Raw genomic sequence first — 19285 nt, 5'->3', positions numbered from 1 at the left:
CTGAAGCTGGAGCTCACCAGTTGGCTAGGTTTCCTGGCCAGCAAACCTTCAGGATTTACCTGCCCACCAACTGGCATACCCAGCTTTTTATGTGAGAGCTAAGGGTCTGAACTTCAGTCCTCAGGCTTGAATGGAAAACATGTTGCCAACTATTCCACCTCTCCAACCCTCAACCAAAAGGTTTAGCTCAGAAATTTTCATTTGTTTCTTTGTTGTTGTTTCGTTTTCTATGAAGTTTTCTTACTTATCTAAATTACAGCCTTTTTTCATTATCCTCATTTAAGCATAGTTGTAAGAGTTTCTTTCCCATTTGTATCTGATTATTCCAGTATTGTGGCTATGTGAGTGCCTGTTTCTACTGTGTTCACTGAAGTGCGGGTCATTTGCATACATCTTTTGCCAATTAATTTTAGATTATATTCTGGATATTATTAATAATGCATTGGGAGAGTTTTAATTCCATTATATCCCTTCAAAGAATTTTAAGTATTTTGACAGGCATCTGAAATGGCTGAATTCACACTGTAAATTTTACTCTACATTAGTCGTGAAGTGATATGTTGCCTTAATTCTTTGAGCATTAACTTGGCTAAATACATAAAAATATATTCTCCTGGGGCTGGAGAGATGGCTCAGTGGTTAAGACTACTCTTCCAGAGGACCTGGGTTCAAATCCCAGCACCCACGTACATGGCAGCCCACAACTGTCTGTAACTCAAGATCTGACATCCTCACACAGTCATACATGCAGCAAAACACCAATGCAAATAAAATAAAAATAAATTTAAAAAATATATTCTCCTATGTACTTTGTATAAGTATATTGATAGGCAACATATAATTCCTGTCTGTGAGAGAGCTGATCTGACAAAAGTTACCTGACCACTGCTATAAACAAAATACTTCAATTAGAATATTAACAAAGCTTACTCTCAAACACTCAAGGCACATAGTAGTAATATGCATATATATGTACATATATATTGAAAACTCCAGCTAGTGATACTGACGCCTTATTTTACTTCATTGAACTCCATCTGTAAAGCAGCTGAAGGTGAAAGAACAAACCATTCTTAGTGGGAGTTGTAGAGGTATCAGAGTTATCAGTAGTGTGAGTTAAATAGCTTCATATCGTGTACCTCATCCCTATGAGATTTATGCTCCACAGAATAGCTGACATGGATTAACTGCTCATAATTACCCTCTTGATTCAGATTAGGTCAAGAATTGGTTACTGTCCTCAGTCTGAATCTGTGCTGAACTACATGACAGGCCGGGAACTGCTAATCATGTACTCGAGGCTGTGGGGGGTCCCAGAGGAAGACATTAACAAGTACGTGGAAACCTTTCTGCATTCAGTGCACCTGGAACACTTTGCTGACCAGTTTATCTACACATACAGGTGAGACATTGTATCGTTGCTATTAGGTGACCTATCCTGTGCTTCTGCTGTTTCAAATGAATGCCCACAAAGCCCATTGCTACCTCTCTGGCACATGGAGGTAGTGACTGTGAAATAACCTAGCACTCTGCCAAGGCTCAGACATCAGGAAACAGCATATCCCACTTGGATGGTGTTAGCCTTTTGCATGTTTGAACAATCTTGGCATTTAAAAAAAAAAGAGCCCCTATATCTCCATGGAGACACACACACACACACACACACACACACACACACACACACACACACACGAATCATCAGTTTTGAGTCCTACCACAGAATTCTGAATGTGCAGATACTCCTATGAATTAATGACGTATATTACTCTTTCTTCCTCACATTATGGAGTGGTGGAAGCAAACGCAGGCTAAGTACCGCTGTTGCCCTAATGGGAAAGTCTTCGGTTGTCTTCCTGGATGAGCCGTCCACTGGCATGGACCCAGTAGCTCAGCATCTGCTGTGGGACACAGTTACATGGATCTGTAGGACCGGTAAAGCTATCATCATAACTTCTCACAGGTAAGAGACATTGGAGGCTCGGTCAGAAACTAGAAGGAGCTGCAATGAGTGTGGGCTAGAATTCATTTCAGCCAGGACGAGGAGTCAGTCAACTTACATAAGAGTAGGTAGAACCTCAGAGAAGTAACTGGGGATGGACTTGCTAAATGAGAGCTCAGTTGACTGATGGAATCAAGAACTGAGAGAAAACACTAGCTAGGTAACTTAATGAGGATTTACATAGGGACTGCTTTAAATTTCCAAATGTCCTCCTTTTCCCAAATACGATCTTAGTGGACCATCTGTAATGCCAAGGCTTCTAGTTCTAAGTCTTCCAACCCTAGCTATTTGAATTTATTCTCTGGAAGAGTGTCCTCAGACATGTCTTCTTTTTCCTCCTAGAATGGAAGAATGTGAGACACTCTGCACTAGGCTGGCCATCATGCTGAAAGGGAGGTTCACCTGCCTCGGCAGCCCCCAGCATGTCAGAAAGAGGTTTGGTCATGTATACACCCTAACAGTAAAGATCAATATTGCTAAGGATGAAGATAAAGTAGCAGAGTTCAAAAAGTTCATTCAAACAACTTTCCCAGGTAACATAGGTATGATGGATTCATGACTATTATGTTAAGTCATGTTCACAGTTCTACATGTTTTCAATTATAGTTTTCATTGAATTATTCATATTTATTGAACCCTTATGTTCAAATCAAAATTATATGTAATGGTTCCAAACTGGAATATATATTTATTGTTATATAACAGATTACCCAGGACTGGAGAGATAGCTCCATGGTTAAGAGCACTGACTTGTAGCTGGAGAGCTTCTGTCCAGGTCCCACCAAGCCCTGCAGTCCCACAACCCATGTATAAAATAATAACTCAGACATTTATATTACTTATAAACTGTATGGCCATGGCAGGCTTCTTGTTATCTACTTCTATCTTAAATTAACCCACTTCTATTAATCTATAAGTTACCACGTGGCTCATGGCTTACCAGTACCTTACATCTTGCTTGTCATGGTGGTGGCTGGCAGGTCTCTCCCTGTCAGCCTTCCACTTCCCAGAATTCTCCTCTCTCCTTGTCCCGCCTATACTTCCTGCCTGGCCACTGGCCAATCAGTGTTTTATTTATATAGAGCGATATCCACAGCACTTCCCCTTTTCTTCTTTTTTAAAAAGGAAGGTTTTAACTTTAACATAGTAAAATTACATATAACAAAACAATTATTGAGCAAGAATTACAGTTACAATACTAAAGAAGATATCCTATCTATCTTATATTTGTGAGTTTAAGGTTTTATATCTAACTTATCTTTTATCAAAACTAAGGAAAATTGTAAATATCTAGTCTTTAACCACATCAAAGACCTCAGAAGGATATAATACTACCTGAGAAATGGGAGAAGGATGCAAGCAACTTTCAGGAGTCTAGCAGGGTAGACAGAGACAGCTGACAGCCTGGACATTCATCCAAAGTTCTCTTGTAAAGTTGGGGCATCTGTCTTCAGCCCACAGCCTAGAGTCTCTCAGTCACTTTTCTCTGTGTCCTGTAGAATGTCTGGCAGTTTCCTCTGCAAAGCAGGAACCTGAAGGACCATTTTGTCAAGCAAAGTTCAGTGGTCACCTTCCTATGGGTCCTGCATGTCCAGTTGATCAAGCAGTCCAGGCAAGAACAGTTTCTTGCCCAAATGGCTATTTTTGCCAAGGTGAAGATAAACTCCATATGGAGTGTCTTCGATGCCCATCCTCCTCTCTGAAGTAAATCGGTGCTGTCAGGAGCAGACATGTCTCACTGTCCAGAAAGTCTAAATTTTTAAAACATTTTAAATGCCATATTCTGTAGGTCTTTGAAGTATTTGAAGATTACCTACCTATCTGAAATATATCTATGCATACCTAGAGGACTTAACTAACATGGCTACAAATATAATTATCATAGATGACTAATTATTAATCTATTTTTTAATTATCCATTACAATTTTAAATGAGTTACATAAACATAATACCTCAAACAAGAATAGAAATATATATATACAGTATAACAAAATTAAGTTTAAGCTTGTATCAATAAACTAAAATCTATAGCAATGTAAAACATTTTAAACAAGTTGTTACTCTTTAAAAGTAGGTTCATTAATCTACCCTTTCATCCTATCATATCTAAACTATCCCTTTTTTTCTTTAGAAAGAGATTGTATTTATAATCAACCTGTTTTAAATAAAAATATTGGTTTTTCTCTGTCCCACACCAGAGGGCTCTTCTGACTTGGGACACAAGAATCTCTTAACCATTTTTTTTAAGCAATATGTCTGGCTTTAGAGGGGGAGTGAGCCAATTCCATCTCTAAAGCCAGCTTGGTATATTTGGGAATGTGAGCGTAGCTTTTCTTACTACTTCCTGCTGGAAGGGGGCGCTGTATCTTATGGGGACACAAAGAAAATTTTAGGATTATGGAGTAGTCCATGAGGGTGTATCGTCTGAGCCAGTTGCCTGAAACCGTTTTGGATGTTGGATCATCTGGGCCATGGTGTCATTGGAGACCTTTCAGGGGGTCTTGGCTGGTCAAACCTGATGTATCTTAATCTGGAACAAATCCATAGCCTCTGGCTTTCTGTGGAAACAAAAGCAGAGACTCTTTTCCAAAGCAACATATCCTTATATCTAAATTTTGAAGTCAAGGTACCTTTAAAATGTACATTTTGGCATAACTCAACAGCTTTTACAATCAAATGTTTTTCTTTAGTTACAAATATCAAAGAGAACATAATCCAGATTCTCTGTGTGATAGCCATCTTTACGTGGCTTATTACCTTTAATGTTTCTTTAAAGACTTTATTTTTAAAAACTATCTATTTGTTTATATAACTGTATATATTTCTCTTTTTTTCTCTCTTTTAAGCCTATGTACATTTTTACATACATTATAAACTATTTCATCTGAATCAGTCTTATTATGTAGTGGGTAGCCATTCCAGCTTTGGTCTGGAAGTTCCAACCCCCACTGAGGCTTCAGTAACTATCACGCCTACAAGGCGGGGCCAAGGGAGGGCCCTTAAGACTGAGAGATCGGGATGCGAGGCTCTCTCTTGGCCCCACCTTGTAGGCATGATAGTTACCGAAGCCTCAATGGGGGTTGGAACTTCCAGACCAAAGCTGGAATGGCTACCCACTACACTGACTGCTCTTCCAGAGGTCCTGAGTTCAATTCCCAGCAACCATATGATGACTCATAGCCATCTGTAATGATATCTGGTGTGCCCTCTTCTGCCCTGCAGACACACATGCAGGAAGACACTGTATACATAATAAATAAATAAATCTTTTTTTAAAAAAAACAATTAATATTCTAAAACAATAGTAAAACCTATTATCTCATAATTTCCATGGCTTAGCTGAGTGTTTCTGGTCCAGGGTCTCTCATGGTGTTAAATCATTTGATGTCTCATTGGACCTGGAGGATATACTAAGAAAGAGATATGGCTGTTGGGTTTCCTGCTACATGGAAATGTTGTCATCACACTGTGGTAGCCAGCTTCCCTCACATAAAATAACACTGAGATGAAGAACACATTGCCTTTTATGAACTAGGCTAATAATCACATTCTGTTATTTCTGCAGTTACCTATTGATACAAGTCCATTGTGTGGTGGAAACAGTCTGCAAGTCTAGATATCCTTCTGTATACCCACAATAGGAGAAATAACTACACACTAGAAATTTGGAGTAAAGAAAAGTAATAATATATGGCTACGGATGACAACATATTTGAGTGAAAAGATACAGATAAAAAGAATATGTAGTGTATGTGTGCCATCATGTGAAGCACAGAGGATTCAAAACAAAGCAATTATATTTAGGAGTCCATTCTTGAGCAATAATACAGTAAAGAACAGCTAAGAGATGCTTAACCCTAGAAACTAGGGAAAGTGGTTGCCTCAAAGGAAGAGAAAATGAGTCTGCTTGCAACACAGATGACATCTAGAGTGTTGAGTGTTGGTTACATTTAACTCTACTGTGAGTCACCAAGTTATATATGTTAGTTACTTTCTGCCACTGTGATAAAATACTATAAGTAAGGCAACTTCTAGGAGAAAGTCTGTTTTGGCTTGCAGTTCAGAGAGTTAAAATCCATAATGACTGGGACAGCATGGCAGCAGTCAGAGCAGGACACTAATCGATTACATCATCAACTGCAAACACAAAGCAAGGAAGGCAAAATGGAAGGATAGTGAGGCTATGAACTCTCAAAGCCTCTGCTCAATGACATACTTCCTCCAAAAATAATAAATTCTTCCTAGTAGTGGTCCTCTCTGATTTATGTGTGCTTAATATATTTCACACTAAAATACTTGAAAACTTTAAAACTACTCTTAATTCTCTGTATGGATTCATTACAAGACAAGTTCCATTCTTATTGACATTTATTTTAGCTTGTCTTTAAAACATTTTAATCCCAGTTAATTCCACTGGTGGTGATTCCAGTATATAATAATAAACATGAATGCATCCTACTAATTAGAAGTGGCTACAGTATTGCTACCAAACACAAGAATTTATATAAATCTCAGGTTTTGCAACTGATCATGTGAGCTACCAATTTTTCCAGATGTAATTAGCCAACCCCCTGCAATTTTTCAAACTATAGGTAATAAGACAGTATTTTATGGAGAAGTAAATCTACTGATACATTAATGTCATTCCTTGTTAATAATGGAATTAATCTTGAGGATTATATCATCTTTTGTACTAACTGCACATATTCTCTCTTCCATTGTGTGGACAATTGAAATAGAAATTACATACGAGTTCTTCAAAACTACCAAATAGTAGGATCCAAAGCCAGGTGTGGTGATGCACACCTGTAATCCTGGAACTTGAGAAGCAGAGGCAGTTGGATTGCCATAAATTCAAGATCGGCCTGAGCTACATATTAAGTTCCAGGCCATCCTGGGCAATATAGCATGTTCCAGGCTAGTCAACACTATAAAACAATGCTGTATCTTTTATTTTTATTAAAAAGAAACACTATTATCCTCTCCATTGCTAACTTATCAAAAATCTTTCTCTTCTTAGGTAACATCAAAAACCAGGAATTTCAAGGGATTATTGGCTACTATATTCCAAGCAAGGAAGTCTGCTGGGGAAAGGTGGTTGTCAAATTCATGCCAGTCTAACCTATTAGTAGAGGGCAAATAGAAAACATTGGGACTTGAGCATGTGGATGAGAGTCCAATTAACAGAGAATTAGAAACTTTAAGTTACTTTTCCAAGGCCACCTGAATTTATCTGATTGAATCTTCCGACCCCCAGATTATATTATGTCATGTTCAGCAAGAGAATGGGGATGATTAGGTATGCATGGATGGGCAGGCCTACAATCCCAGTACTCTGGAGGCTGAGGCAAGAGAATCTCCAATTTGGGTCCAGCCTGGGCTACATGTAGAGATTCTGTCTAAAAGCGTGTGTAAGCAGAATGGGGAGCGGGGTGCAGGATAGCTGTTTCTTATGTTCAGTCATCTTTCCCTTTTGCTGTGTGTCCTGGCTGGGGAAGGTCGAGTGGGAAAGGGTTACCTAGAGATGGTAGGTGGTAACTTTGCCTTTTGTTTATTTGTCTGTCTGTTTGTTTGTTTGTTTGTTCAAGGTATTTGAAATTATGGAGGAAGCCAAAGTGCTGTTCAATCTGGAAGACTATTCTGTCAAACAAGTAACCCTGGAACAAATCTTTCTGACCTTTGCTAACACTGACAAAATGAGAGATTTTCAGGAAGTAATTTTCTAATGCTATGAGATTACAATAAACTGGTGACCCTCTTTTCTCAGACTCTCAGCCACTGGACACATAGAAGTCCTTTCCGTACACATTATGCAAATAAAAACCCTGGGGAAGACAGTTTGCAGTCTTTGGAAGTTCAAGTGAATGACTGGTTATCTGAACTGTGAATACTTCTTTTACCCTACTTCTGAACTTCAAAGTTAGTCCCGTACTCTTTTTCTACCTTCCCAGCACAGCTCTGAAACTTGCTTCAGATAGAGCCGAATTCTCAGCTCTGATGCCGACTAGTTTCTCGATATTGGGTCCCTCCTTATTCTCTCTCCACCTCAGTTTTCCTGTCTGTAAACCAGGATTGATATTTTCTACTTTCATTAATTCAGAGGATGGAGTAGGATGGTTATAAATAGCACACTGACCAGTAGAAAGCGAGCTGTTATCTTAAGACTATTATTTTTAAATTTTAACTTAATCTAGTTTTTAATTTTTATAAAGGTATGCATTTTATGTTGAGCATACTCCACTTCACCCTCTCTTTGCTCATCCCTACCCATCCCTGTTTCCCCTCTGTTCCTGTGGACAATTTCACTTCTCTTGTTATTTTATATGTACATACATGGTTTGATGTGACTATATAACATCTAGGACCCCAAAATGAGAGAACATATTTGTTTCTCTGAGACTGGCTTAATTTGCTTAATGTGATTATCTCCATTTGTGTCTATTTTCTTGCAAATGACATAACTTCATTTTTCTTGGTGACTGAAAAACATACCATTGTATATATTTACCACATTTTCCTGTCTCTCTCTGTTGTTGGATACCTGCATTGGTTTGGTTACTTAGCAATTGTGAAAAAAAAATGCTTCAATAAACACTGATGTACAACTGATAATAATAATAATAATAATAAAAGTTAGAGGCTAGTGTGATGGCCCAGTAGTTAAGACCATTTGCTGTACAATCATAAAGAACAGAGTTCCAATCCCAGAACACACAGAACAAAGTTGGGCATCCCCTACTTGCCTGTAACCCTACATCCAAGGGGAGCAGGGACAAGATCATTGGGGCTTACTGACTTTCAGCCTTGCCAAGAAAATGTAAGCCCCAGGTTCAGGGAGAGGCTGTACCTCAAAAGAATAAGCAGAAAGTAGACACATATGTTCATATGCTTATACAGACACATACACAAATAGAACTTTTAAAGTTATCTTTTTAGTCTGAGGGCATGGGAATCCTGAATCAATGCCAGGAGTCACTAAAGCAGTAACAAGGAAATATCATGAGTTATGTCTGTTCTCTAGTACTTAATTCTCATAAATAAGCACAGCCAGATGATGCTTGTGTTATAGGAGAGGACCTCTTGAGTTTCTGACCTTCTATCTGGAATGAAATATTAGCATTATATTGAGAATTTAGACCATTTGCTCTAAAATCATCCAAAAATAGTGTGCAACAAAAAGTCACAATTTATCAGGCATCTAGCCCTAGACTTTTTTTTAACATAATTATTTATTGATTCTTTGAGAATTTCACATCATGCACCCCAATCCCATTCACATTCCAGTCTCCACATCCTCCCCCATCTGCAGCATCCCTTACACCATCCCCCCTGCCAAGAAACTCCCACAAAACAATCAATTAAAAACAAAGCAAAACACAGACACACACACACATACACACACAAAAAAAAACAAAAAACAAAAAAAACCACCGTGCTCCTCTGTCTTTCCAACACCTCTTCATTCATCCTAGTGGCATTGGGTACTGCAGTGTGTCATGAAGAATACCCTTTTGTCCAATCAGCCCCACCCACAAATTGTTCATTGCAATGAGTCATTGGTCTGGTTCAAGGCCTGTGGCACACCATCATTACTGGACCTTCACCAAAACTCCTCTTAGATATCCTGTTGTTGCCCTGAGTCATGGAGATCCTGTGGTTACCATTCCACAGGACCAGTCCCTTCACACACTCCAGCAGGTCATAGATGGGGTAGATGTTAGCGTGGGGCAATCAAAGGCCCAGGATGTGGGTCTGGGTGGTAGCTGAGCTGGTCAGTCTGGGCCACTGGGACTGCCTATAGTGATATTTTGTTGTACTCTAATAAAATTTGCCTGAAGATCAGAGGAGAGAGCTAACCACAGTTAGCCACAGAGGTCAGGCAGTGGTGGCACACACCTTTAATTCCAGCACTTGGGAGTCACACGCCTTTAATCCCAGCACTAGGAATGAAGTGAAATGGCTGGGCAGAGAAAGGCATATAAGGTGTGAGGAGACGGAACTCAAAGCTTTTTTGGCTGAGGACTCAGAGGCATTCAGTCAGAGGATTTGTGGAGCTGGCGAGGTGGGAAGTTGCTGTGGCTTGTTCCTTTGTTTCCTCTGATCTTTCAGCATTTACCCCAATATCTGGCTCTGTTTCCTCTGATCTTTCAGCGTTCACCCCAATATCTGGCTCCAGGTTTTTATTATAAGACCAATTTAGAATTCAAGCAACACTGCCCACCTCAGGGGAGGTGTGGAGCCAGCCCTCCTAGGCTCATGCCTTAGGGGCCAAATCTCCCACACCTGTGATGTGGAGTGGGGCCAACTCTCCTGTGGGGAGTGGGGCCAGCTCTCCTGCTGCAGTGTCCAATGAAGGGCAGGATCAGCCATCCCAGGGACAATGAGGGGCAGGGCTGGCTCTGCATGGCCTTTCGATTTAAATATTCATGGTTCCTATGACCCCCTGTTGCAACATGGGCCATGGACATCATCACAGACTCCAGCTGCAGTAGGAACACAGACTCAGACATGGCCCTCAGCAGCAGCTCGTAACCCAGGCTTTTAATCCATGAACCAACTTTGCTTTTGAGCTATCTTTGACTGGTAAGTCTCTCTTTCCTCTCCCATCTATCCCACTGCCATTATGCCATCTCCACACTCACAGGCCTCAAGACCCATTGCTCTGACTCTACCTGGTGACTCCCTCCTGTTGCTCTCCCCCTTACCTGCAAATCCATAAGTGTAGCTGCAGACCAAGGCTGGCTGTGGTCCAAAAAGGCGTAGGTCCAAAAAGCTCATGCACCAGCTTTTCCTAACCTAATTATAGTCACATAGTCCTGCACAGGTCCAGTCTTAGGCATACCAGAATCTTACATCAGACACAACCAAAGAAAAAAGTCCACATATCCAATTCACATCACAAAAACAAAAAACAGTATGAATGGCCAAAACAGCATGTCTCCATTCAACCACACTAGTCTCCAGTTACCTAGATGAACCCCAGGATACATACTTTTAAAAAAACTTATTAAAGAATTCAAGAAATTTAAAGAAGAAACAAAGCAACACCTCATTAAGTGTCAAGAGGATAACAATAAATACCTGAGTGGTGTCCAAGAAGCAGCAAGCACACTGCTGAGCAAAGGACAGAAGTCCAAGATTTGAAGTCACAGTTCAATGAAGAGGTGGAGACATTGGTGAGGCCTCAAGCTGAAGTGAAGATAGAATGGAAAACGTCCATAAACCAACTAGAACACTCAAGGGAGGGCCTCAGAAGTGGAGTGGCTCAAGTAGAAGATTGAATATCAGGACTCAGAGATAGAGGAATTAGACTACACAAGCAAAGAATATATGTTTAAAAATAATCACAGGAAAAGAACACACATGAACCAGAGGACACCATGAAAGGACCAAATATTCTAATTATAGACATAGATAAGGGAGAAGAATTCCAGGTCAATGGCAAAGACTAAATCTTTGACATGATCATAAAAGTAAAATGCCCCAAACTAAGGAACAATATACATATACAAGAAGCAGATAAGACCACCAAAGAAACTCCTTACAACATATCAGAGTATCCAGAACAAAGTATTGAAAGCTACGAGAGAAAAACACACGTCACATATAAAGGAAAACCCATCAGGATAACAGCTGATTTCTCCGGGAAAAATTTGAAGCCAGAAGAATTTGGAGCAATGCACTCCAAGTTCTAAAAGATACTGACTGACAAACTAGACTCCTATACTCAGCAAAACTATCTGCCATAATTGAAGGAGAAAGAAAACCCTTTCATGAACCAATGAGGCTGAAAGAATTAACACCCAGGAGACCAACCCTACACAAAACGCAGGGAGCAATGTTTCAGGCTGAAGAGAGGAATAAGGCAGGAGAGCGTAGGAAGAAAGCAAATGAAGCTATAATTACTGAAATACCAAGTACAACTAAAAACACAAACAGCAAAAAGAAAAAGAAGTAACTGCTGTCAACACATACCTTTCAATCATAACTTTCAATATTCATGTCCTCACTTCTTCCATTAAAAGACAGACTTGGGGGCTGGAGAGATGGCTCAGAGGTTAAGAGCACTGACTTCTTCCAGAGGTCCTGAGTTCGATTCCCAGCAACCACATGGTGGCTCACAACCATCTGTAACAAGATCTGGTGCCCTCTTCTGGCCTGCAGTCATACATGCTGTATACGTAATAAATAAATAAATAAATAAATAAATCATTAAAAAAAAAAAGCCAGGCGGTGGCGCACGCCTTTAATCCCAGCACTCGGGAGGCAGAGCCAGGCGGATCTCTGTGAGTTCGAGGCCAGCCTGGGCTACCAAGTGAGTTCCAGGAAAGGCGCAAAGCTACACAAAGAAACCCTGTCTCGAAAAAACCAAAAAAAAAAAAAAAAAAAAAAGACAGACTTGATGACCTGATTAAGAAACAAAATCTGTCTTTCAGTGGTAAACAAGAAACTTAGCTTTAAAAAACAGGTGCCACCTTCAAGTAAAAGCATGGAAAAAGGAACTCCAAACAGAACCAGGAAGGAAGAAAGCATTGCCATTCTAATATCTGACAGAATGGACCAGATTAAAACTAATTAGAAAGATAAAGAAAGGCTCTCCATTCTAATCAAGGGAACGGTTAATAAAGAAGACGTTACAATTCAAAGCATATACGTACCAAACTCTGGAGCATATAACTTCATAAAAAGTATACCACTGGAATTAAGGACACAGATTAACCCCAGGACAGCCAGGGCTGCAGAGAGAAACCTTATCTCAAAACACAAAACAAAAAGACACAGATTAATTTAAACCCTTTACTAGTAGGTGAATTCACTATCCCACCTTCTTCAATAGATAGGTTACCTGGAAAAAAACAGAAAATCATCAGAATTAAATGACATTATACATAAATGGACTTAACACACATCTACAAAATATTCTACCCAAACACCAAACAAAATACATTCTACTCAGAAACCCATGGAAACTTCTCTAATGTAGAGGACATCCTGGGACACAAATTCAGAAAAATTAAAATTACTCCATGTATCCTATCTGACAATATTGCAATAAAACTTAAAATGACAGCAAACAAATCTCTAGAAAGTACACAAATGCATCAAGCTTAAATCATTTATTACTGAATGATGAATGGGTCAAAGAAAAAAAAAGAATTTTATTTTTTTAATTCATGAAATGAAATGAAGATAAAAACATGAAACAAAAAAATCTCTAGGACAGGGCACCCCCCCAACCCAGACTCTTGGGTGTGTGGAGGCCCCATTCAAGCAGGAGCCACCGGGCCAACCCAAGCAGGGACATGGGATTCTAACCCTGGCCTGCAGCAGGACTCCAGCCAAGCCCCCACCCCATGCCATATGGCCAGAGTAAATGGAAAGCAGCCAAACCCACCAACCAGGAGGTGCCAGGTGGTTGGAAACTTTAAAGATTTCCTTGTGATGAGGAAGCATGGCCCAGCCCTGTGTCACAGTAACCTGAGTGAGACAGGGAGACCCACCTGCAGGCTTGGGGCTGCCCACCCCGAGCTCTTAAGAGAAAACAGAACCGCCCCCCTCCCCAGTACCTTGCAGCACCAGTCAGAAGGCCACTCTTAGAGCAAGCAGAGTTATGGTATCTTATGGGTGGGGGAGAGAGACAGAGACAGAGACAAAGACAGAGAGAAAGGGAATGGTTCAGCTTCCATGGACAGGCAAATCTGAAGAGACAAGAGAGGGACTGAGATGGTGAGGAAACTAACCCCTTGACACATGGAAAAGCAAGCCCTGCACTTTGTCTGGGCAGCACAGCAGAGATGACCCTGTTGATGAGAGCATAGGTGAGCCAACTCTGAGGACAGGATCGTGGGAGACCTAGCCCCACCCCTCATCTGCCACATAGGGGCGTGGGCTGGGGAGAGATGCCACACACACACACTTATCCCTGACCAGCTGCAACACTCAGGAGAGCAGGCCCTGCACCTTGCCAGGGCAGCACAATAGAACCGATCCTGTTAGCACAGGTGTAGGAGAGCCAGCCCCAAAACTGTGACCATGGGAGAGCTGTCTGTCTTATGTTGACATAGGCAAGGGAGAGGTGCTCTCTTTCCGCCCCTTCCATCAATACCGAAGGCAGGTAGGAGACAGCCCTGTGGTCATAAGAGAGGGAGAGCCATCCCTGATCCCCACAAGCTGCCACACTTGGGAGAGCAGGCCCTGCACCTTGCCAAGGCAGCACAATAGATCCAACACAGTTAGCACAGGTGAACCTGCCCCAAAATTGTGACTATGGGAGACCTGTCCCCACTTCCCATCTGGATGACCAACCCTACAGTTGCCCAGGCCCAGACCCAGGGTTATGACTTGGCCTGCCCCAGTATTCACCCAGTCTATGATCTGCTGGAGCATGTGAAGGGACCTGACCCACTAACTCAAAGCTGCAGGATCTCCACAACACAGGGCGACAGCAGGATGTCCAGGAAGAGTCCTAGTAGGGGGCCCAGCATCTAATATGTAATGCAGACCAGGGATCTCAAACCAGACCAATGACTCTTTGCAATGAACACTTGCAAGCAGAGACGTATGGACAAAGGGATATACAACGAGATTTGTTGGGTTGAACTGCAGCATCCAGGATGAGAGTTTTAATTCCTTCCCTTATTTTATTTTATTTTTCTCATTTTATTTTTTTCATTTTTTTTCTCTTGAATTGTTTTATTCAGTGGAGGGGATACAGAGGCAGAGGGTGGATGTGAAGGGATAGGGAATGAGTGGGATCAAGATACATGAAGTGAAAAACACAGAAAATAAATAAATTTTATTTTTAAAAAGTCTCTAGGACATGTTAAACGGGGATTTATAACTCTAAATGCCTGCATTAAAAAATCAGAAAGGGCACAAATGAACTACTTAGTGGAGCACAAGGATTTGGAAAAATATAAGAACAAAACAAACTCAAATCCAATAGACAGCAAAAAATTGTTTTAAAAAGCCCAAATTAATTAAATAAAAACAAAGAATGTATCTAAGAGCTGATTCTTTGAGAAAATAAACAAGATTGTTAAGCCCTTGACCCTACTAATTAAAAGACAGAAAGAAATGCTCTAAATTAACAGAATCAAAAATGAACAGCGAAACATTAAAACAAACACCAAAGAAATTAAGAATCTTTTACGAGAATAATTTATTTTTGTTTTATTATTGAAAACAATTTTAAATTTAAATATATTTGATCATATTCTTCCCCTCCCCCAAGACCTTCCAATTCCTCTCTTACTCCTTACCCAATCAATTTTAAGTTCTTTCTCAAAAAACAAACCAAAATCCAATACAAAAAAATTAAAAAACCAAATGTAGAAAACAAAATATAGCAACACCCAAAAAAAGAAAACAAAAACCAAACTGTAATAATAGCCAAATGAAAGTGCACACACACACACACAAACACACACACACACACACACACACACACACACACACACACACACTGTAGAATCCATTATATCTGTGTAGCTTTGGAGCCTGTCCTAGAATTTGCTCTGTAGACCAGGCTGGCCTCGAACTCACAGAGATCTGACTGCTGGGATTAAAGGCATGCGCCACTACCACCTGGTTTAAGGTTACTTTTGTTAGTACATACTGTACATACATTTCTACTCCTGTTTAAGGTATTGTACCTATGCAGCTCATTTAACAATGTAATATAAATTTCTAGTCCTTAAAAGTTATTATTACAAACTATTTAAGATAATAAAGAAATGCAGTGCTCGCTTTGGCAGCACATATACTAAAATTGGAATGATACAGAGAAGATTAGCATGGCCCCTGCACAAGGATGACATGCAAATTCGTGAAGCATTCCATATTTAAAAAAAAATAAAGAAAGAAATGTAGGTTAATAGTTAGCCACCTATTACAATCGAACTTGTAGTCACATTACATATGTTTTCAAGGTCAAACAGAGATACATTTTAGGTAGATATGTGATCTTCAAATACTTCAGAGATCTATAGAATATGCATTTAAGATGTTTTAATAATATAAGGTTTTTTATGACAAGAGACATGTCTGCTCCTGGCAGCACCAATCTACTTCAGAGAAGATAATAGGCATCAAAGAAACTCCATGTGGAGTTTGCTTTGTGACAAAAGTTAGCCATTGGGCAAGAAACTGCTCTTTCCATGACTGCTGACAGTATGCTGTCCAGGTTGGACAAGCAGGACTCACAAGAAAGTGACTGTCCAAATTTGCCAAGACAAGGCGGGACAGTCCTTCAAAATTCCTGATTCATAGAAAGGTCTGTCAGTTGTTCTAGGCCTACAGGTCGAAGATGGGATGCTCCAATGTTGCAGAAGAACCTTGGGTGACTGTCCAGGCAGCCAGCTGTTTCTGTCATTTCTTAGTTTTGGAAGTTGTTTGCTCTACACTTCCTGTTTACTCAGGTTATTTTATATCCTTCTCAGGTCTCTGATGGAGTTGAAGACTAGATAGTTATAGTTTTCCTTGTTACAAAATTTAGAAAAGAAACTCACAAAAGAGGTGTAATGTGTATAAGGTTGAGAGATATAAAAGGATAGTTTTGGTTTGGTGATACAAGTTAGGATAGAAAGTGAATTAGGCACAACACTTTGGACTCACCAATATAGGATAGATAATGGAGTATTTTCTCTGAATTTGCCAAGTGCAAATGGACTGGACTTTGTTAATGTAATTCTTACCTGTATATGTTTGTATATAGTTACTATACTTATTTATTGTATATAGTTTTACTATGTTAGAGTTAAAACCTTCCCTTTTTTAGTTAGACAAAAAGGGGGGAATGTTGTATGATATTTTGATTGTATTCTGACAATAAAGTTTGTTTTGAATCAGAGGGCAGAACTAGCCACTAGCTGACCAAAATTAACCATATAGGTTTTGGAGGACTGAGGAAATAGTAAGTCAGGGTTTAGAGAGGGTCTCGGCCCCTTTGAATTAAGGAATGGAAGAGAAGAGGAGGTAACTGGTGGTTTCTCCACTTCTCTGATCATTCAGGTTCTTACCCTGATATCTGAATCCCAAATTTTTATTGATAAAGAATAATTAGACAAACATGTCATGAGAAGATATGTGAGTGGCAATAAGCATAGGCTCACTGGTCCCCCAAGATACATTTTTAAAAGCCTTCTGTCTTAGTTTCTTTTCTATTGCTGTGACAAAACACCGTGACCAATATAACTTTATAAAGAAATGTTCAGTTGGGCTTATGGTTTCAGAGAGTTAGAGTCCATGAAGGCGGAGCAAAGGCATGGTGGCAGGAACAGCTGAGAGCTCACAGCTTGATCCAGAAGCAAGAGGCAGAGAAAAAGCACGCTAGGAATAGCAACAGTCTTTTGGCACCTCAAAGCCCAGCCCCAGTGATGCACCTTGTTAAACAGTTCTATTAACTGGGGACCAAGTACAAACATTTCATTTCCTAAAACTATAACCATGTTTAGCTGTTTAGAACCTCAAACATATCCTAACTGAAAGTCACTGTGAAGTGCCTAATGAGTGTACTTCAAAACATTCAGACTTGAGGCTGGGGAGACAGTTGCGGTGATATGCGAGCTGTGGAAGCATGAGGACCTGAGTGTGACCTCAGCACACAAGGAAAAGGCCTGGCAGGGTGCCATATGCTTGCGATCCTAGTGCTGGAAAAGTGGACACAAACAGATCCTTGGGGTTACTGGCCAGCCAGCCTAGACTAACTATCTAGCTCCAGAGCCCAATTGAAGACATTGTCTTTTTAAAAAAAAAGAACATCATCTGAAGTTGACCTCTGGCCTCTATGCACACATGCACCCACACCTATACACACATCTGTGTGCATACACACACATAACACACATGCATGCACACACATGTGTGTGTGCAAAATAAATGTAAAGAAATTTTAATGCGTTAAGAATATTTGTTATATAACCACATGTAACAAGAACAACTAAATATATATTTAATATAATATATATGCATAAAAACAATATATGTTAAGGATATTTATATAAATTATTTATGTACATGTACATAAGTAGGTTAAGGTTATTTTATATGATTATTATAAAGTTATAGGTAGTATAAATACTCATTAATAAAGGAAATAGGTTACCATAGCCAAAAGTATTACAGTATGAAGCCATTTTTTTTTTTTTTTTTTTTGGTTTTTTGAGACAGGGTTTCTCTGTGTAGCTTTGCGCCTTTTCCTGGAACTCACTTGGTAGCCCAGGCTGGCCTCGAACTCACAGAGATCCACCTGGCTCTGCCTCCCGAGTGCTGGGATTAAAGGCATGCGCCACCACCGCCCGGCGAAGCCATTTTTTAAATGAGATTATCTGGAGGTAGCAGTTTATACCTATAATTCCAGCATTCAACTGAACCCAAAAGATCATGGGTTGAGGCCAGCCTATGCTACAGTGACAATACACACACACACACACACACACACACACACACACACACACACACACACACACGTATGTGCATGCAAAGTGAGTTTAGATCTGTAATGTATGGATTACTTCACAATTAAAGTGTATCTAAAGCATTTGTTTGATGGTCTATCTTAAGCTAATTTTGTTCAGATACTTGGAACACCTGACCTATGAAAGAAAGCTACTTGATTTGTTAGCACATATCTGCAGACAAAATACTCATACACATAAAATAAAGGAATACAATGGGATGATGATAAATTCAATACTCTATAATAAGTTAGATATTAAGCTAAAAATACACGAAATTTGTCAAATCATTTTCTTTTCAAATAAAAAAATCATCATATTTTTATTTTGAGTTGTATATGTTGGCATATGAGCAACGCACAGATCTATGGGCATAGAAATGTGTCATTAAGAGTTGTTTTATTGCTATGTTCCTTAAGCAGAAAACAGTAGTAGGTTTTTCCCCAGGGCCTATGAACCTCTCTAGTACTGAGTTCTTGACCTCATTAACAATGTCAGGTATAGGTTCCATCTCATAGAGTGGATCTTAAACCCAAATCGTTTAAAAAGCATTTAGTTACTCCCATAACAGTTGTGCCCCTATGAGCTAGTGGGTGTATCTTGCAGGCAGGTTGCTGTTGTAGCAGATTTTGTAGCTGGGTGAGGCTGATGATTACTTTTCTCCTTGGCAGCCATGAATACTAGTCAGTAAGGGTGAAGCCCTTCCCTCAGCACCAGCTTGAGCTCCATGTTTGATGACATAAGTATGTGATGTCAACAATAAGGTCTTACTATCAGGTTGTGGAGCATTGCCCATAGGCTGTAATGCTTGAATGGATCCACGGGACC

At 39.9% G+C, this 19285-nt stretch overlaps 1 protein-coding gene and 1 non-coding gene across 2 annotated transcripts in view; both read left to right on the top strand.

The window, feature by feature from the left end:
• Positions 1-7726, top strand: part of LOC128123840 (phospholipid-transporting ATPase ABCA3-like) — a 122649-nt gene extending 114923 nt beyond the window's left edge. Inside the window, exons 26-30 of the mRNA XM_052760133.1 lie at positions 1215-1402; positions 1790-1960; positions 2342-2532; positions 7021-7094; positions 7589-7726. Coding sequence (XP_052616093.1) covers positions 1215-1402; positions 1790-1960; positions 2342-2532; positions 7021-7094; positions 7589-7726 — 762 coding nt within the window. The remainder of the gene's footprint in view (positions 1-1214; positions 1403-1789; positions 1961-2341; positions 2533-7020; positions 7095-7588) is intronic.
• Positions 7727-15741: 8015 nt separating this feature from the next.
• On the top strand, positions 15742-15848 carry LOC128095711 (U6 spliceosomal RNA). Its single transcript, XR_008213323.1, has one exon. It is a non-coding gene; the product is annotated as a U6 spliceosomal RNA (small nuclear RNA).
• The last annotated feature ends 3437 nt before the right edge of the window (positions 15849-19285 follow it).

The sequence above is a fragment of the Peromyscus californicus genome, unplaced genomic scaffold, assembly GCF_007827085.1.
Source record: "Peromyscus californicus insignis strain IS unplaced genomic scaffold, ASM782708v3 Scaffold_4__1_contigs__length_199733344, whole genome shotgun sequence".
In the NCBI taxonomy this organism is placed as follows: Eukaryota; Metazoa; Chordata; class Mammalia; order Rodentia; family Cricetidae; genus Peromyscus; species Peromyscus californicus.
This window is presented reverse-complemented; position numbering and strand designations above follow the sequence as displayed.